At 37.8% G+C, this 21,392-nt stretch overlaps 2 protein-coding genes across 5 annotated transcripts in view; one reads left to right on the top strand and one right to left on the bottom strand.

Annotated features, from left to right (window-relative positions):
* Window positions 1-21,392, top strand: part of LOC109430199 (transcription factor IIIB 90 kDa subunit) — a 104,002-nt gene that overhangs the window by 13,548 nt on the left and 69,062 nt on the right. The window lies entirely within an intron of this gene.
* The window catches only part of LOC109423516 (BTB/POZ domain-containing protein 6-B), a 62,980-nt gene continuing 46,941 nt past the window's right edge, over window positions 5,354-21,392 (bottom strand). For all 4 annotated transcript variants that reach the window (XM_029880309.2, XM_029880308.2, XM_029880310.2 and 1 more), the window contains 4 exons: window positions 12,506-12,907; window positions 12,109-12,256; window positions 11,826-12,042; window positions 5,354-7,847 (listed from right to left, as the gene is read on the bottom strand). In XM_029880309.2, the coding sequence (XP_029736169.2) occupies window positions 6,798-7,847; window positions 11,826-12,042; window positions 12,109-12,256; window positions 12,506-12,907 (1,817 nt within the window). In that variant the 3' untranslated portion in view covers window positions 5,354-6,797. The remainder of the gene's footprint in view (window positions 7,848-11,825; window positions 12,043-12,108; window positions 12,257-12,505; window positions 12,908-21,392) is intronic.

Genomic DNA, 21,392 nt, shown 5'->3' with positions numbered 1-21,392 from the left:
TGTATATGAAAATACTGAGAGTTAAGCCATTTTAGTGCTTAAAATAACTTTTATTCCCGTTGATATATGAATTCTAGAGCCTTTGGATCTTGGGCAATATGTTTTAGTAATAATTCAATACGAAATTGATCTAGAAAGCTCTGAACTAAACCAGGTTAGTTACATTACATCTACAGAGGATAGACAAAATGATCGGGACTGGCAAAATTTTCCCTTCTCAAAAAAATTTCAAATGGCTGTAACTTGTCGAAAAGTGCACCAAATATTCTCAAACTTTCACAGTTAGTTCATCAATTAGTTGTGTATCAATGGACAAAATTTGGAAAAGATCGGGCTATTCTGCACGTAGTTATGAAGACTCTAGAAAAAGGAATGATTTTTGACTTAAAATTCTTAACACTGAAGAAAATTATAACGATTAGATTATTTTTCTAATGTAACACAAAATTTTTTGAAATTTCAATATCGTTTTAAAACTCAAGGTGCTAAGCATTGCTCATTCAAATTCACTCTAATTGTCTTGAATATAAAATACGTTTTGAAGGAAAGTAACAACATAGCCAGTGATTATTTATAATGATTAACCTGGGCTTTTTAGGGGAATATCTGTAAATAAAAAGAAAATCGCGTTAAGTACTGTTCCTTTGAATTCCACTAAGAATTTGCATCCTTTGACAGATACGTATTTCGACCTCAACTGTAAGGTCGTCTTCAGTGTCTTGTACTTGTCAAGTACTTGTCGAAATACGTATCTGTCAAAGGATGCAAATTCTTAGTGGAATTCAAAGGAACAGTACTTAACGCGATTTTCTTTTTATTTTTCAGTGATTAATTGAAAAAGTAATAGGATGCATATTAAAAATAGACCAATTTACTAATAAATCATTAAATTAATGAAATCGCTATAACTTTCTCTCTTGTACATATTACCAAGTTCAGCCAAACGTTTTTCAGAGCTCATTATAAAAGTCATTAATGGTCAAAATTTCATTGCATTCGATTCATTGAATCCGGAGATATAACAGCTGAAAGTTGGCTATCAGATAATTATACCTTTTTATAAAATCTTTATAGCTTCGTGCAGCATAGCCCAAATTTTGTCCACTGATATACAACTAGTTGATCAACTTACAGCAAAAATTTGAGAATATTTGATGCACTTTTCGAAAAGTTACAGCTAATTGAACATATTTTGAAAAGTGAGAATTATGCCTGTCCCGATCATTTTGTCTATCCCCTGTTTGTAGTTTATTGTCGTAGCGATAAACTTCATTTTGCATAATTAGTTTTTACAACATAGGTATTTAAGTAAATCATGCTAGCACTCTCTTACCTTTATAAATGATCATCAGATATAACATATTATCTATTGGATTTAAAGGAATGTACTAAACTTCTAATTCTACTCCGAATACTTCTTAGAAATTCTATAACAAAATCCAAGTAATCATCAAAAGCCTTCTTCAGGGTGTGCCCCGTAATTCCTCTAAGGATCTTTTTTGATATTGTTTTTGGGTTAATGCTTTCAACAAATATTTCTCAGGAATCCATGGCTGGAGTAATCCATCCATCAGAAGCTACTAACAATAGATTTACCGTTGGAATTTTCAGAGTGGTACACCGCATAGTTATAACGCCATTTCTAGTAGAAATCCTCAGATCATTTTAGAAAAACTGTCGAGGCACCATGAAGGAAATTTAAACAAGCATATAAATTTCACTGAAAAATAATGGTGAAAACTTTGGAGAAAAACCCTGAGGAATCTTTGAAGGAATTCATAAATAACTAGACAAGTAGGGTAACGGTTGAATTTTGGACCCCTAGAGGACATTAGTTTGAACTTAAGCCAAAATCAAACAGATTCAGATGGTATTTACACATAATGATAATGTTAGTATGTTCGTAAAAGCCTCCACTATTCGTTAAAAATACCCACAAGGTCATTTCTGGCTGAAATATTGATGAGAATAACTGATTTTTGAAGCATCAGTTTTCACTGTTTTGGACACCCCAATATATTTTGGACCCTCTTCAGTATATATTTTGGACACCCGGTGTTTAAACTCGTTTGAAACTATTTTGGAAAAATTTGCCGCTTGAATATGCTGGATCACATCCTAATTACTTGATTGACAAAGGCTGATTAGACGAACTTTGCGAATTTAATGCGCTAGAATGGTACACGTTTTTGTTTACATCTGCAAGTTTCCTCAGCCCCGTATTCTCTTTTTGTAAACATGATGCGACACTCGCACGGATGACGAGAAAATTCATTTCAAGGCAAATAAGGATATTTCCAGTGAGGAAATGATTGCTGCCCGTGCAGAGCAAACTTATTTAGCGAATTATTCTAAAAATTTCCGTCATCTCATCATTAAACCTGTGTAAGTTGTGATAATACGACCCAGGGGGTCCAAAATATATGGGGGTCCAAATTATATTGGTTACCCTACCTGGAGAAATCCTAGAAAAAAAACCTGAAAGAAGTTAAAACTAGCAAGAAAATCTTTAAAAAAAAACATGCAACATTGTCTTTCAGGAATTTTCCCAGAGTTTCCTCCAATGATTGCTGTAGGGATCTTTTAGTATTTTAACTGCGAAGGAAGGTATTTTCTGTTTGTACAGGCATCTCCCCATGTGTTCCTCTAGGGATTTCTTCAGTATTTCCTCAACAAACAACGTAGAGTCATTTTTGACCATTTCAGAATCACTCTCATAGACTTTGTCTATACCAAGTTTTCGAAATTAGTATGAAGCTTAGACTTTGACCAGGCCACCCCCGTCCCCTAACAGTTTACATAATTCGTAGACGAGCCTTAAGGTATTCTCTCTGGGTAATACTTATCTAAAGTTCAAGTTTCTTTCTATAATGTCTCCAGATCCATTTGGTCGATGACATCAAGACTTAATTTACTCAATAACGTTTCTTCTAGATTTTTTAGCTAAGTTCGGTAAAAAGACAGATGAAAGCTAATAGAAAATAGGTTATATTATCGCTCTCATATTAAAATTTGGTCGACTCAATTTCCAGCGACACTGCCGTAAGTTTATATTATTTTTTCATGAAATTTGGCAACTTTAGATGGAGTTTACATACAAATATTTGTGAAAAACTTTCACCTAAATCATGTACAAAGATTCTTTAACTTATTATCTTTTAAATGTGCCCTAGGGGTTTGTAATCGGGCGCAAATTCTTGGAGATATGGGCCTAAAAATTGACATGTTTTTGAGGGGGTGACCTCAAACTTTCGATCGGGAGTGTACATTTGCAGAACGATGTACGTATCATGGTCAATCAACCTCACCCAACTAACTTCTTCTTCTTCTTCTACTTATTTATGGTACTAAGTCCCCACCGGGACTTGGCCTGCCTCGCTTAAACTTAGTGTTCTTTGAGCACTTCCACAGTTATTAATTGAAGGGCTTTCTTTGCCTGCCATTGTATGAAATTGTACATTGTGAGGCAAGCACAATGACACACTATTCCCAGGGAGTCGAGAAAATTTTCCCGACTGGAACGGGAATCGAACCCGCCGTCTCCGGATTGGCGATCCATAGCCTTAACCACTATACTGGATACTGGATACCCAACCCAACTAACATTTATTGTGAATGTAAACGTCAACAAAGCGTCCTCAATAGACCACCTCACGGCGAAATTCTATCTCTTTCGCTCTTTCAGAGAGTTTGAAAACAATAGGACCAGTACCCGTCAAATTTGACAGGTGTTGGTCCTGTTGTTTTCTAATTCTCCGTAGGAGAGAATGAGAGCGATTTCTTGATGACGTCACCGTGCAATGGAGTATACGGCTTGATGCTGAGTTACTGTGTTGTACATATGGACGGAAGCTTCTATGCAAGCTCTATACCAATGAATCTGGCGAACTTAATCCACATGTATATGCTGTGCGAGCAGCTTCTATGCCACCAAGTCATAGCTCTTTTCTCGGCTCTTGTATAATCACTAACTGAATAACATTTTGTGAAGGCACTTTTACAGCCTTTTCACAGTTGTTAAATAATAGTTATACGGTATCCCCGAATTAATCGATTAAATATAATAAGGTTATGGATACCGTGACGCAAGACATGTGGAACTGGAAATATCGCTTTTAAAATTGAATCATTAAAGTAATGTGATTGAATCATCAAAGTACCGCTACTTGGAATCGAACTCTTTTGTGTATTTTGCAACATTACAAAACGTTCTGTATAAATGCAGCTGGTTTATTGGTTAGGACTCTTATTCAATTTGCACATCCTCCGGTAAATCTTCCGGAGTTGGATCAAAGTGCAATAAAAGCAACCCACAATTTCACAGCACAGAGATGAATAGCTGTAAAGTATTTGTGTAGTAGCTATATATCTGGCTTGTTTTGACAATAATGTTTACGTCTGACAAGCCGTGTTGGTATAGCAACAGTTCCTTTATTACAGCTTCTAGCTGTAATGATATCGCAAAACGGCCTTCAAAGCGCTGCTGATTTGAAAGGTTGTCAGTGTTACGAATTGTACTGTATAGTTGCAGCTGTTTTGTTACTGAAGACTCCTATTCAATTTGTTCAAAATTTCAGATTTTCTGGGAAATCTCCCGGAGTTGGAATAGAGTGCAGTAAAGGCAAACCAAGGGACAAGTGATTGGTTTCTGAAAACAGAGTTTTATAGCTGAATGGTGGTTGTTTTGCAGCCGTGTATTAGCTTATGGTTTATATTTGACAAGCTTTTATTCAGCATTGACTGCTTCAACTCTATTATTACACAACAGAAAGCAAATAACTGAAGCTTAGGCGCTGAAAATGTTAGTTGGGCATTTAACATGCAGTTCCTTACTATTGATTACACACACGAAATTAAATGAAAAGGATGTTGGCAAAAGTGCCGAAAAGTGAAAAGTTGACGTTTTAACAACTTACCTAATGGCAAAAAATAATTGTTTGATATGAAGTGATCCACGTGTCAAAAGGCTGAAACCTCCTGCCAGTCTTCATAACAAAAACTGCAAGTTTTAAATTGTTTGGATATTAAAAAAATACTATTGAGGTAAAATGTACACACTATCGATGTACATAAATTCGAGAGTCCACTAAATCGAGTTACCATTTCGCATGTATATTTTGCGTGGCAGGCACGAAGATACTCTTTGCCCAAGGGATTCAAGGAAAATTCCTCTACGAAAAGGTTCTGGATAGACCCGTCACCCACAGCATTATCATGCTGAATACTGACGCCTTTACAGCTGTCATATAGTTTTTTTTGATTATAATTATCGATATAGGTATATTTTATACCTGATTGTTTTGATACATTGGAACATGTAATAATGGATTGTGATATATCTATCGAATGAAACTTTTCAGTGTATCAATAATTTATTTCAGTACTTCTTTACGTTGAACATTACAAACGTTGTTGTGGTAGAACTATGCTTGTCAATAGAATAATCAATAAGTATAATAATAGTGAGAATCATTTTTTAAATCGTAACCGTTTCACTGTGTTGAGTTTCTTTCACCTCTTTCTCGTAATGCAATTGTTTTTCGAGTACCTTACTTTAGCCCTCCCCCAATCAAACAGTAAAGGGGGTACAAGAGAAGGTTTCTGTTTCCATTCTACGAATATCAACTGAAGTAATGCAAATTGAAATACAATGATGTCTAACATACTTAGTTTTGTAGAGAGATAAAGTTTACTAGTTTTGTAGCATTCTAAATGCTTGAATTGGAACCAAATGCTGAAACTGAAAGCTGCCATTTTGCTTCGTGGTGGGTCATCACCTACGTGTCAGCTGCTAATAAGGATAGAGCTAGGGTTACTTATGGTTTCGTTCTTGGCAACTACTAATGCACCTCTTCTAAATATGGATATTGTGTTGGTTATTCTGCTCAAAATAGTGTGTTTGTAGGATTTTTTCTGTTTTATTTCTTTCGGATTCAGCCATTCCATGATTGCACGCTTTCCGTTTTGTTTTCTGTTGTTTTAAATTATCGCACCTTCTCCATTCAGTTTGCTGTTGACCGCGTGTGTGCGGTCAAACAAATGCGCACCTTACATACTAGAAAGAAACCATCGCATATTTGATTTGATTGAATTACTTGCGTTCATCATTCTTATAGTTAATATAATTCTGTCGTTTTGTTTGTAGTATGCTGTTGCGTTGTTTCCGCAGGGAGTTTCGTAGATTTTCAGTGTGATTTAAGAATACTTGTAGACTTCGTTTAGTCACTGTAAGTGTTCTACTATTTAATGCATGCATGTGTAAGTTCAAACTTCGCTACTTTTTTTTCTTCTGCGGATACTTTAAACTATGGAAGCCAAAATCGATTCAACTAATTCAAACACGATAAAACAACCGAAGGTTTACTTTTGCTTTTCAAATGACTAGTATTGTGCTAAAAGTTCAACTGATTATTAATAGTTTTGGGTAAATGTTTAATTGATTTTAAGTCGCACGTCCAATTTATCCGCTTTTAAAATATAACAAGAAGCCTTATGTTGGGTATTCTTCTAATTAAAAAATATTGCTGGAATTTTGTGTGAATGGAATCTACAAAGTGGGTAGGAGTTCCGCTGTTCTAAAATGTTGTTGTAAATGAATTAAATTCAGGCTTCTTTTGCCGATGCTAATATTCTTTTGTGGTATATTTTTCCATTCAAGTGTACCTATGTATTATGACAATTCTGAAAATTTATATGTATCTATGTTTTTGAACATACATTGGATCCTTCATGTTCGCTCAAAGTTTTGTATCACACGATTTTTAATATTTTACGTCTTCTTTCTTGTCTTCCTCCAATCAGTCACTTTCGTTGTTCAACAGGGCTACTGTTCCCAGGCCATTTCCCGAGAGTACGTTTGGGCCATTGTCTCCATTACCATTAAGGTAGACGCTGACGTTGTTTAGTGTGGAACAGGAATTGCTGGCACTGCCCGTTGTTCCACCATTTGGAGAAGCATTTGGTTTGTTATTATTAATAATATTACTGCTGCTGCTTCCAGACAGTCCAGCATTTTGATTGCTAACACCCATAGGACCGTAGAATATCAGTTCGGGAATTTGTCCTCCTTGAACACCGGTCCCATTTGTACTCTCCGAAGAGCACTGAAACTGGAAAGTAACCGTTCCAACGCAAACCTCGCTCATTCCCTCTTGGCCAAAGAAGCTCAACTCGGTACCATCCAGTACTACCGATGCGGTGTAGAAGCACTCCGGTTCAATCTGAATCGGTGTCTCGAAAAATACATGGAAAGTATTGCTGGAACCGTCCGAGAAGAACTTGGTGCTGTTTTCTGCCAGTACTCGACCCAGTCGCTTCAGTTCAATCTTTACATCGTAATCCGCAGCCCCCGTCGATGATCCGTACAGTCCAAAGCCCACGATGAATATCCGCTTATCGACAGAAAACTGAATCGAATCACAGCGTCCCCTGTAGCGCCACTGATTGCTCCGGTAGGCACACGATGCGAACCTATGGCACACCTGCGTCTTCAGCCCAGCTCGTGACTTGATCGGAAACGTTAGCTTCGGTTTGTTCTTGGCGGTGAAGTTCAGAAAGATATCGATCGTCTCCTGGTTGGTCAGTATACCGAGCTGGGCCACCCGGTTGGCAAATTCCTCCAGCGACATGGTCGGGATCCGTACCAGGTACAACGCTTGGCCCAATACCTGCCGTTTGTTGTTGGACGTTGGCTCGATGTCGATCTTGGTGCAAGCGGCGTGAGCCCAGTTCAGCGCCGCTTCGAACAGGTGAATCTCCTTGCAGTTGAGCGTTTCCCGCGCCAGTATGGTTTCGAAGGTTTTCAGGTCGATATCGACGAATCCTTCCGACTTGATGGCCATTTCCGCCTGTTCGAGTCCATCGGATTGGGGAATCATTCGGGGGCAAATTTGTGTGAGAGAGAAATGTTGGTTTGAGAAAACGAGAGGCAAAGTGTTAGGACTGTGTGAGAGTGGTAGAACGAACTTAAAATAAGTAAAACTGCAATATTTTCCGGTTTTTGAGGCAGTAAATTTCCTTTATCTATTTCTCGGGTTTGTCTTGTTTGACAGAGTACACAATATCGAGTACAGTTAGGTACAACACGATAAAACATTCTTATAAATTGTTCGTAATTCCTGATCGCTGTAAATCGCATATGATCTGTGCTTGTAGCACAACTTGGTTGCTAATTCAGGTTCACATTGAGCTTCGTTATGTGAGAGTGATTGTTGTCTTTTTGGGTTTTGGTTAGAGATATGCACTGTAGTGATTAGAGTGTGGAAACAACTTTGAAACGACACACACATTCTTACATAGAGTAGACTAATTTGAGATTCTGATCTTTGACGGAGAATCACGCTTCGTGATTTGTTTTGGATTTAGGAATGGACCCATTATAGTTTTAAAATAATTGTTCAAACTAGAATTGTACTTCGTTTTCGCACTTTGAATCAAAACTATAAGAGATATCACTTAGGTTGAATATTTCCAGACGTCTTATATTATTTTTATAAATCACGAATCGTAAAAATATTGCAGTTTTCGTTAAAATGATTAATAGGTATTTTTTCACCCAGTAGACATGGATACTAATAGAGGGATTAGTGTGGTATGGCATGAGGCAGAGGGTAACATTCATATTTAAGCATATTAGGTCATCAAAATATTTATGGAGGATTCTTATTTAGTGCCCATGAGGATTAAGAAGATCAAATTGTTGTCAAGCTAGTAAAGCTATGCCTTAAAACAATCCTTGGCAAGTTTCTTCCATTATTACACTAGTTTACAGCATTTTTGAACTCGGTAAGCTGATCATTTTTGGCGTAGAATCATGCCCTGAGTTCGAAAATGCGAAGGAAAAAAATTACAGTAGAGCGGAAATTTGTTCGACCTTCCATACAAGGTTGATGAATTGAAATCGATTTTTGTTCTATTTTTAAGCAACGTCACTCACTTCACACATCTCATTCTCCGTAATCAATACTCCGATTGGGCTGATCTTTTTACTGTAACTCGCCTACATATGATATGTCAAATAAACGTTGAGAAAGAATTGTTATATTGTTTTTTTTTTCTTATTGAAAAAAATACATTTCTTCATGTGGAGCGGACCTGGTGTGATGGTTAGAACACTTGACTATCACGCCGAGGACCTGGGATCGAATCCCACTCCCGACAAACTCGCAAAATGTAAGTTCTTCCTTCGGAAGGGAAGTAAAGCGTGGGTCCCGAGATGAACTAGCCTAGGGCTAAAAATCTCGTTAATACAGATAAAAAAAAAACATTTCTTCATATATTTTTGGAAATTTAGCAAACATTTATGGAGATCGTCCCTAAAACTCGCCAATGTCTTGAATTTCATCAGTCTGACGCAAAATCTGCATTCAGATGATCAAAAGGTATTGTATTCAGCTTTTAATTTATGGAAAAAGATTTGTAATTGGTTGAACAAAACGCAAGATATTTGAATTTTAGTGAATTCCATATATTTAAAAGTTGTAAAACTTGATATTGAGCTAAAACTCAAAAACCGCTCTACTTAAAAATTTTTGAAGCACGGATTCGAAATCAGTGCTAAATTGTACTTCAAAAACTTTGGTCGTTGACAGAAGTCAACTTTCGTTTTATTTTGTAAACTAGTGTTATCGATTCTTTTCAATGCTCTAAGCAGATTATTTGCGAATTTCCCAGAGTTCATTTGACAAAATTTTCTACAAACTCTATATTTTATATCATAAATTTGATAAAGACGATAGTGTGAGAAATAATTCGACAATCTCCCCATCAAAGAGTTTGAAATTGGCTGTTTTTTAAGAACAACACTTGATTTTTTAACGAAGAGGCTCTCGATCTTTAACCATGTTAATTTGATTGATTTGATTTTTGTTTGTGTTGCTATCCTCCATGTTTTGAGGTTTTATCAATACTCTAAATGAGATCATCGTGACGAAAAATACCTTCTCGCGTGACGCTCTGTTTTATAACGTGCTACGGAGAGCGGAAAGGCAATGATACTTTCATTCTTTGTGGAGCTCAATCTCTGCCTGAACACAGATCTTCAGATTTTAAAAAATCTCACTTGAATTCTAACATGCGTCCCTTTCTAGTCTGTCATAGATATTATTTACGAATAATAAAGATGTCGACGATTCCTGTCGAGTCGAAAGGAATCCACTATGACTGGAAGTTCATCCGTAATTATTTTCCAGGAGTTCGTCAAGAATGTATGAAGGAAGTATCTATCTGCAAAGATTCTAAATGCAGCTTTCAAGAACTTCAGCAGAGGTATCCATTGTGTCAGTCACAAGATCAGTTATTCGAATTAGAAATGATGAGAATTTCTGTAAGGAGTTTGTCAAAAGTTCCCCAGGAATCACTGGATTCTGATTCCTGAAAGATATATTACCTGGATGAAATCTAAAAAAAAATATGGCACAAAATTTCCAAATAGAGGAAATTAAGTCGCTGAATCCGGCCTTTTTGAGATTCCTGTTTTCTGCTCTATGTTATTGCAATTACAATTCAAAATGTCAACAACTATTTCATTTCATTTCATTTTGCAGCAGTTGGTGGGGCAATAAATTCAAAATGTCAACAACTATTTGAGAGTTAAATTTTGTGTATAAGGTGAAGATTGCCATCTTAGATTTTACTATTTTATTGTATAGTAACCTTCAAATCTGCGAATGAGTGTTCTAACAACAGAAAAGGCTGAAATGGTTCTTTAATATTTATTATTTTTGGCTCATAAAACTTAAGGTGCCAGTGATGGAGCAGATAAATATGATGATATCAATTAATGCAAAATACATACATAAGACAATCAAAACTTTTATCTGGGAGCAGCACGGCACATATTAAACTGATTCCCCCTACATATCGTGTATTGGAATTCATCTATTTCCATTGAACAGGAAATATGCAACATGATGACATTGACATCCGATGATCGTCCAAAATATACGTAATATGGTGCAAACTTTAACTTATAAAAAAACAGCTGAAAACAGGACGTGTTAGTTTGAGTTTTGAAGTGACTCCTATTTTGAGAAACTATAATCAAACATCTTCACTGCTGTTTTCGAACAAAACAATCTTCGGCTGCCTAAACTGTTCATTTTAGTAATATATGTAATCAACGATATGGCATTATTTCTCTGTAAGAAATTATCGAAATGGTACTACTAGTCCAGTCGCTTTTTATTGTTACTGTCTCACTCACATAAAATACTTTACAAGTACGACAAATATACGTGCGAATCGGTTGTATAGTCCCTCCTAAGCATGTTAACACTCATATAAGCAATTTGTTGAGTAGGTAATGATTCGACAACAATCATCACACATTTAAGGTACATTCATAGCAATGCCGATATCGTGTTTAAGCTGTGATAACACCACATTCGTTTTGTACGATATCGATACAAATATCCGCTATCTAATGGATGTATAAGACTTGAGCACGTTCAATTTAAGCTAATCCGATCGTATATGGAATATGAGTATTCTAGTGACTAAACCGAAGGTTCCATTTCGCTAGTACTCAACGAACTAGTCGAAACGGAAGAAGATACAGTGGCAGATGAGCTGACCGAACTGTTACCCTCTGTACCATTATTGCTAGTGGTGGTGCTGGGTGAGGTCAAGGGAGATTGGGGTTGTTGGAAACACGGGGACTGCTGAGGGGAACACAGAGGAGGTGGGCTGGATGGTGGTAAATTCAATATTCTACTGGTGTTAGCTGTTGTTTCTAGACTGGTGGTGATAGTTGTTGGCGCACTACCGGTTATGAAATGGGTGCCATCCCTATCTACAACTTCTAGATTGGCCGTACTCTCACATACCTGGGCGTCAATCACTTCCCAGCAGCGCTGCATCAGTTCCGGTTCCTCGAAGAGCCTCGACTGACTCAGCAGCAGGCAGGCGTTTTTTGCCGTTAGACTAGTTTCCAGATAGTTGACACAGGCCCGCGCCAGATGCGGAACAATGTACTTCTTGGCGACGTACAGAGTGGCCAGAACATTGTCCGCCTCCAGGTGGATCTCATCACAGTATAGGTATCTGAAAAAGGGATTGTTTGAATCTTTAGAAACTGAACAAATTTCATTGCTTGCACGCTACACTTACTTTAGTAATGTTAAGAAAGCGTTCGGTTCGACGTCAGGAACTTTGATTTCTTGTTTGTTCTCAGCCAATCCGCCGTAGAACATGGCGTAGAACACGGAACTGCCAGTGGCGAGCACGTACTTATGGGCCGGTATGGTTTGTACTTGTTCTAAATAAAGAGCGCGTGAGAGAAGAAGAGAACACCAACAACGTCAGACACATATAGCAGTGGAAAAACAACACTAAAAGGACACATGTGAGCGCATCTGCCACATTATGTAACCACGTGCTTGCATCTCGCCGGCCGTCTGTCTGCTTGCACTCGTGATTAAAGGGCATCGCTAATCTGCATACAGAGCCGTGTCGAACCGCGTAGCACAGTGATTCCACAGGAGGGCGTAGCCCCAGCGCTACTTACCGTCGGTTCCGACTATGAAGCGTATGTCCGCCATCAGGTCGTTGTTGAACATGGCCGCATTCCGCTCCCGGACCGTGCTTTTGGTGGCCTGCCAGTTTGGATCGCCTGTGTCTGTCGCGGTAGTACTGGTAATGACACTGCTGCCTCCGCTGCTAGTGCTGCTACCGCCGTTGGCTCCAGTCGGTAGACAGAACGAGGTTGAACTGAGGGCACCGGGCGAGGTGATGGTCGGTGACGATGGCGCACTGCAGGGTTGAGTCACTTGCATATTCTCCACTCCTCCTCGGCCGGCACCGCCGCCAGCTGGGCCGTTCTGGTTACCGGGTGCGGTTGCCCCACCAGTAGCAGCTGCTGCAGCTCCGCTGTTTTGGTGAAACGGGGCCAACACGTTGAACATCTCAACTGCAATGAGAAAATAACCAGAAGAGACACAGAGCTAGAATGGTTCCATTTGTTCTACCGAAGTGCGGTTTTCGCACGGTGGACAACACGCTATGCGACTGACTGTATAGTTCCCTTTATTGCCTACCAATGCATTTGGGTGCACGCACGCACAGATACGGTGACGTCACCGCGTCCGCCACCACCCGTAAGCTCTCCCAAAGACCAAAGTCTATTTATGAGATTTATGATCACTTATGCTGCTGCTGCTGAGCTACGCTAGTAGTGGAATGAAAATTTGCATTTGCCAACAAATCGTTTAGTGTCTTGGTAGAACGGTCGTCGTAGGAATGGGTGGATGATGGCGTGAGAGAGAATTGATTTTCCGCTTGTTTTTTGTTTGTCCTTGATTCGTCGCGTGAGGAAATTGGGAGTGTCGTCCGTCAGTATCAACCAACCGAACCGGGTGGGAAAACTCTTGTTTTTCGGTAGGATTTGTGAGCGAAAAATAATACATCCTAGGGAATCAGCATGAATTAACAAAGCAAAATTTTGGAATGTATATCTTGGTTTCTCTGTGTGTTTTTTTTTAAATTATTTAGACATATTTTCTGTGATATGCTGTATGAGTGGTCCGATATGATAAAATAAGGGATGTTACCCCTGTAATGAATACTACATTTCCAGCTCAAATATATTTCAACCGGCTAACTCCCACCGGTAGAGAATGGATTCAGTGATGCTTCCAAAAGATCCAACAGGAATTCCTACAGGAGTTTCTTCTGGAACAAGTCCAGGATTTTTTTTTTCAAAGATAGCTACAGGATTCCTTCGATCATTCCTCTAAAATTCCAATCAGGAACTTTTTTTTAAGTTTCTTTGTATTTGTGAATTTTAACTTTATGCTAATTCTTCACACATACAATCAGGAACTTCTCCTTCAGAGATTCATCAGGAGTTCCATCAGATATTTTTTGAAGGAGATTCAGGGATACCTGCATTAGATTTATCAGTGATTCATTCAGAAGATCCTTCAGGGATTCGCAAGGGAGCCAGTCTTGGTATGGTTGTGTGAACTATCAACCAAGTTTTCGTGCAATACATCATATCTACCATTTCATTATCCACTTACTCTACTCCCTTACACTCTAAGTAAAAAATGACCGATGAGGCCATACAATGATTAAGTTATAAATAAATACGGTCAATTAATCAGAATAATTGATATAGAAAGAATGAATTGTAAATATATGTGTATCAAGATTGAATAAAGGAGAGACACTCAGCTGATACTGAAAAAGCCTCCTTGTGTTTCCTTCAGGTATTCCTCCAGGAGTTTCTTCAGAAATATTTCTATAATTCCAATAAGGAATTTCTTATGGTGTTCCCTCAGGGATGTCTCTAAAAGTTCCTTCAGGGATCTCTTCAGGAGGTCCATCAAGGGTTCTTACATGAGTTCCTTCTGGGATCTCTCCTGAAAATTATTCAAAGAATTGCTACAGGGATTCCTTCTGTAATTCTTTCAGGGATAACGCTTTTAGCAATTTCTCTCCTGAGGTACCTTCTGGAATCCCTCCGGAAGTTCCTTCACCCAAGTAACATTTTTAAGCCAAGTAGATTCCAAGAGGTTATAAACACCACCATTAAGCGAAAATATCAAAACCTCTTGAATGCAAATAAGGCAATCAATTGTTTCTTGGACACGGATACCTCTTGAAATTTCTTCTGGAAGAATCATGGAAATTTTTCAGATTCTTTCAGGAGTTCTTTAAGGGATTTCTATAAGATTTCCTTAAGGTATTCTTACAGAAGTTCCTCCTTACAGAAGTTCCTTCGAGGATTCCTGCAATATAGTAGTGGTTTCAGGGATTGCTTCAGAAGTTCCCTCATGAATCTTTCCAGGAGTTTATCAGCAGTTCCAGGAGGATTCATACATGCCTCCAATCAGGGCTGGTAGCAAGTCCCTTTTTGGTGACTAAGTCACTTTTTTTTTTGGTTGGTCTCTAGAAAGTCTCTTTTTTAAGGTCAGGTCACTAAAGCCACTAATTTCACCTAAAATGTCACTTTTTTCAACTTTTTTTTGGAAATTAAAAAAAAATACAAATTGAAAAATATTCACGTTTTTATTTTCAGGTTGTAGCATATGGCTGTGATGGCGTTGTTTACATTTATTCTATTTTTTTTTAAACAGAGCGAGAAAGCGAAACAATCAATCATCACCATCATCGGATTCTGTCGTCTCCGTTTTTTTCTCGTCCGTCGCTCCCGTTCACTCTAACAGCTCGAACTGATGTGCCTGAGGTTGTGGTTGAAGAAAACCAAATCAAGCATAATTTTTCAAATCGACGTATCTAACTTTTTCACTGATCTGAGTAAATTCATGGTCAATGTTGACGACCATTTCACTAAAATAGTTTTTATATAAAAAAACTTTTCATAAGTTTTTCGTGCTTTACATCACCAGGGATATATCATGCACTAGGTAAGAAACAAAACCTAATCATTCCATATCATTTTCACAATGAATTTTGACAAAAATACACATACACCGGGTTTGTTACAGATACGTCATGCCAGATACGTCGCTTTTGTATGGTGCCAGTTTGGTGTATCTGTTACTTTGGATTTTGGCTAGATACGTCGTTTGCTTTTCTCATATATCAAAACGGATTTGTTTACATTTGCGAGTTACGTCGGATTGAAAAGTTATGCTTGAAATGTCTCTTTCATAAGCTCATGAGAACGCAAGCAAAAAAGAGATGACTAGTATTCTTCAACCGCATCTCTGTACTCGAGCTCGAACAAAGTGAGATTTTTTTCGCTATTTATTTAGTCACTATTTTAAGCCCCAAAATAAAACTAACAACTTCTCCCAGAATGTCTGTAACTGTTATGAAAATTAACCAATAACTCTTTGAATATGAGACATTTTAAATAAATTAGGAATTCTATTATAGTTTCATTGGGTGTTCAAAATAACCGTTATTTTCTTCTTGTAATTCTTCAAAAATTTTCAAAGGGGTACGTAGAGAAATATTTAAGGAGTTTCATTAAAATTCCTTAATTACTTTCTGTTATTTGTTTCCATAGATTCATTTTTTTTTTAATTTTAAGAGGATTCATGTGAACATATTCAGGAAATCATATTTGACAAAATCCTAATCAAATGAATTCATTCATTTTCTTAAGCATTTGTCTACCTATGTTTTCCAACAAGTTTTCCAAAAGTTTCATAAGAAATTCCGCTTTCGATGTACTACCACAAAGTATGAAGCAGGGATGGGAACACTCACTTGCAAAGAGTTACATTCACTTGCTATTTTCTCAGCTCAGAAGCGTCCTATCAAGAAACGATGTATGGACGACTTTTGCCTTTTGGTTTTGTCTAAAAGTTTGCCGAATAGAGTATGAATCGCACATGCATACCAAAGTCGTGACAGAGCTGTGACAGCGACTCTCCACGAGGTGAGTGTAATTTACATTCACCTTGTGGAGAGTTGCCTTCGCAGCTTCCTCACGACTTTGGTATGCGTGTGCGACCCATACTCTATTTGGCAAACTTTTAGACAAAACCAAAAGGCAAAAGTCGTCCATACATCGTTTCTTGATAGGACGCTTATGAGCTGAGAAAATAGCAAGTGAATGTAACTCTTTGCAAGTGAGTGTTCCCATCCTTGGTATGAAGATAATAATATTTTAAATGTTTATTTTTTCTTGGCAGAATTTTCTGTGGAAACTTCAGCAAATATCACTCAAATATGTTCTCCCTAAATCGGTCTACAAGTACGAAGGAAATACCCGCAATTATGTTCATAGAAAACTATTCAGAATCTTGTTCATTAAACTACTGTGTGTGTTTTCTTGAATACCTCAGATAAAATCGCCAGAATTTCTTCATCAAGCTGGACATCCGTCAAAACTTTTTTTAGAAACATCATCAAGAATTTGCAATGGCGATTTCGACTGGATATTGATCGACTTTTTAGGATTGGCTTTCTCAGTCATTAAGTCAAGACGAGTATTGTATACTGTTCCGACGTTTCGGCCGAAACGTCGGAACAGTATACAATACTCGTCTTGACTTAATGACTGAGAAAGCCAATCCTAAAAAGTCGATTTCATCAAGAATTTTCCCAGAAATTTCATCAATGTTTCTATCGGAACCGACTAAAGAATCAATGTTGACACATTCATTTAAATTCATGCAATGCTCATGTAGTTCTGCACAATATATGTTAGAAAATTGCATGTATCTAGCGCGGCTTTGTGCAAATTTAGGCATGGATCATGAAAATTTTCCTTGACATTTTTATTAATGCGGTATCCCAGGGTTTTCTGAATCAAATTCGTCGTACAATGTTTACTCACTGATCATATTTTTGTGCCAAGTCACTATTTAGCCACTTTTTTGCTATCGGTAAGTCACTATTTTCGATTGATTGATTGATTGATTTGTCTTTATTTGAGAGACTATTTTCGAGAATCTGGTCAGTAAATTAACTATTTCGACCATTAGATCTTGCTACCAGCTCTGCACAGACGTTTCATCAGGAATTCCATCAGAAGTTCCCTCAGTTGCTCCATCAGAAGTTCCCTCAGGTATTCTTCCAGAAGTTCCTTCAGTGGTTCTTTCCGAAAGAATGAAGAATGTCTCCAGGAGATCCTTCAGGAATTCCTCCTGAAGATCCTCCAAAAGTTCCTTCCAGACCTACAGGAGGTCCTTAATAGATTATTCTAGGAGTTCTTCCAGGAATTCCTTCTGAAGCTCCTTCAGAAATCCCGCCAGAAGGTTCAGAGATTCGTGCAGATGTTTCTTTCGAGATTTCTCTTGGAATTCCTTTAGAAGTTCCTTCAGAGATCTCTCCAGGAGTTCTTTCATGGATCTCTCCACGATTTCATTAACCCTTGAGGACGCGTGCCGTTGTAAAAAGTTCAACACTACCAAAAAACCTCGCTCGACGTGTACACCGCGAGCGTGGTGCAGTTTGAGCTGCTTGATGGCGCGCGTCCTGAAAGGTTAAGATAGTTTTACAGAAGGATTTAAGGATACCTCCAAAAGAATTCAGTAATTCTCCAGAAGTTTCTTCTGGGATTTCCACAGTAGTTTATGGTCTTGCCACATATCCCTACACAGGTTTGAGCTAGACGAAATATCTTTAAGATAATTAGGCTGACACAAATTTCGATTTTCTCTTACGTCGCCTCACCCCCCCATAGAAAATTTTGGATTGAATTCGACATTTTGAAGGGGGAAACAAACAAATTATTCAAGAAATTATAAAATTTTAAGGTGTTTGGGTATTTTTTTTAAACAAATTCATTTATTGTTTATTATTCCCCCCCCCCCCCCCCTTGACAAGTCAGCGAGAGAAAAGATAAAAATGAGATTTGTTTCGACCTTATTAATTACAAACAATGTAATCAGATTTGCAAAATTAATACGGTCTGATCAATCCAGGAGTTCCTTCTACGATTTCTCCAGTAGTTACTACAGGGATTCTTCCAGAAGTCTCTTTGGAGATTTTTTCCAGAAGTTCCTTTGGCGGTTCTCCCAGCGATCGCTGGGAGAACCGCCAAAGGAACTTCTGGAAAAAATCTCCAAAGAGACTTCTGGAAGAATCCCTGTAGTAACTACTGGAGAAATCGTAGAAGGAACTCCTGGATTGATCAGACCGTATTAATTTTGCAAATCTGATTACATTGTTTGTAATTAATAAGGTCGAAACAAATCTCATTTTTATCTTTTCTCTCGCTGACTTGTCAAGGGGGGGGGGGGAATAATAAACAATAAATGAATTTGTTTAAAAAAAATACCCAAACACCTTAAAATTTTATAATTTCTTGAATAATTTGTTTGTTTCCCCCTTCAAAATGTCGAATTCAATCCAAAATTTTCTATGGGGGGGTGAGGCGACGTAAGAGAAAATCGAAATTTGTGTCAGCCTAATTATCTTAAAGATATTTCGTCTAGCTCAAACCTGTGTAGGGATATGTGGCAAGACCATAAACTACTGTGGAAATCCCAGAAGAAACTTCTGGAGAATTACTGAATTCTTTTGGAGGTATCCTTAAATCCTTCTGTAAAACTATCTTAACCTTTCAGGACGCGCGCCATCAAGCAGCTCAAACTGCACCACGCTCGCGGTGTACACGTCGAGCGAGGTTTTTTGGTAGTGTTGAACTTTTTACAACGGCACGCGTCCTCAAGGGTTAATGAAATCGTGGAGAGATCCATGAAAGAACTCCTGGAGAGATCTCTGAAGGAACTTCTAAAGGAATTCCAAGAGAAATCTCGAAAGAAACATCTGCACGAATCTCTGAACCTTCTGGCGGGATTTCTGAAGGAGCTTCAGAAGGAATTCCTGGAAGAACTCCTAGAATAATCTATTAAGGACCTCCTGTAGGTCTGGAAGGAACTTTTGGAGGATCTTCAGGAGGAATTCCTGAAGGATCTCCTGGAGACATTCTTCATTCTTTCGGAAAGAACCACTGAAGGAACTTCTGGAAGAATACCTGAGGGAACTTCTGATGGAGCAACTGAGGGAACTTCTGATGGAATTCCTGATGAAACGTCTGTGCAGAGCTGGTAGCAAGATCTAATGGTCGAAATAGTTAATTTACTGACCAGATTCTCGAAAATAGTCTCTCAAATAAAGACAAATCAATCAATCAATCAATCGAAAATAGTGACTTACCGATAGCAAAAAAGTGGCTAAATAGTGACTTGGCACAAAAATATGATCAGTGAGTAAACATTGTACGACGAATTTGATTCAGAAAACCCTGGGATACCGCATTAATAAAAATGTCAAGGAAAATTTTCATGATCCATGCCTAAATTTGCACAAAGCCGCGCTAGATACATGCAATTTTCTAACATATATTGTGCAGAACTACATGAGCATTGCATGAATTTAAATGAATGTGTCAACATTGATTCTTTAGTCGGTTCCGATAGAAACATTGATGAAATTTCTGGGAAAATTCTTGATGAAATCGACTTTTTAGGATTGGCTTTCTCAGTCATTAAGTCAAGACGAGTATTGTATACTGTTCCGACGTTTCGGCCGAAACGTCGGAACAGTATACAATACTCGTCTTGACTTAATGACTGAGAAAGCCAATCCTAAAAAGTCGATCAATATCCAGTCGAAATCGCCATTGCAAATTCTTGATGAAGTTTCTAAAAAAAGTTTTGACGGATGTCCAGCTTGATGAAGAAATTCTGGCGATTTTATCTGAGGTATTCAAGAAAACACACACAGTAGTTTAATGAACAAGATTCTGAATAGTTTTCTATGAACATAATTGCGGGTATTTCCTTCGTACTTGTAGACCGATTTAGGGAGAACATATTTGAGTGATATTTGCTGAAGTTTCCACAGAAAATTCTGCCAAGAAAAAATAAACATTTAAAATATTATTATCTTCATACCAAGGATGGGAACACTCACTTGCAAAGAGTTACATTCACTTGCTATTTTCTCAGCTCATAAGCGTCCTATCAAGAAACGATGTATGGACGACTTTTGCCTTTTGGTTTTGTCTAAAAGTTTGCCAAATAGAGTATGGGTCGCACACGCATACCAAAGTCGTGAGGAAGCTGCGAAGGCAACTCTCCACAAGGTGAATGTAAATTACACTCACCTCGTGGAGAGTCGCTGTCACAGCTCTGTCACGACTTTGGTATGCATGTGCGATTCATACTCTATTCGGCAAACTTTTAGACAAAACCAAAAGGCAAAAGTCGTCCATACATCGTTTCTTGATAGGACGCTTCTGAGCTGAGAAAATAGCAAGTGAATGTAACTCTTTGCAAGTGAGTGTTCCCATCCCTGCTTCATACTTTGTGGTAGTACATCGAAAGCGGAATTTCTTATGAAACTTTTGGAAAACTTGTTGGAAAACATAGGTAGACAAATGCTTAAGAAAATGAATGAATTCATTTGATTAGGATTTTGTCAAATATGATTTCCTGAATATGTTCACATGAATCCTCTTAAAATTAAAAAAAAAATGAATCTATGGAAACAAATAACAGAAAGTAATTAAGGAATTTTAATGAAACTCCTTAAATATTTCTCTACGTACCCCTTTGAAAATTTTTGAAGAATTACAAGAAGAAAATAACGGTTATTTTGAACACCCAATGAAACTATAATAGAATTCCTAATTTATTTAAAATGTCTCATATTCAAAGAGTTATTGGTTAATTTTCATAACAGTTACAGACATTCTGGGAGAAGTTGTTAGTTTTATTTTGGGGCTTAAAATAGTGACTAAATAAATAGCGAAAAAAATCTCACTTTGTTCGAGCTCGAGTACAGAGATGCGGTTGAAGAATACTAGTCATCTCTTTTTTGCTTGCGTTCTCATGAGCTTATGAAAGAGACATTTCAAGCATAACTTTTCAATCCGACGTAACTCGCAAATGTAAACAAATCCGTTTTGATATATGAGAAAAGCAAACGACGTATCTAGCCAAAATCCAAAGTAACAGATACAC

The sequence above is a fragment of the Aedes albopictus genome, chromosome 1 (assembly GCF_035046485.1).
Source record: "Aedes albopictus strain Foshan chromosome 1, AalbF5, whole genome shotgun sequence".
Taxonomy (NCBI): Eukaryota; Metazoa; Arthropoda; class Insecta; order Diptera; family Culicidae; genus Aedes; species Aedes albopictus.
This window is presented reverse-complemented; position numbering and strand designations above follow the sequence as displayed.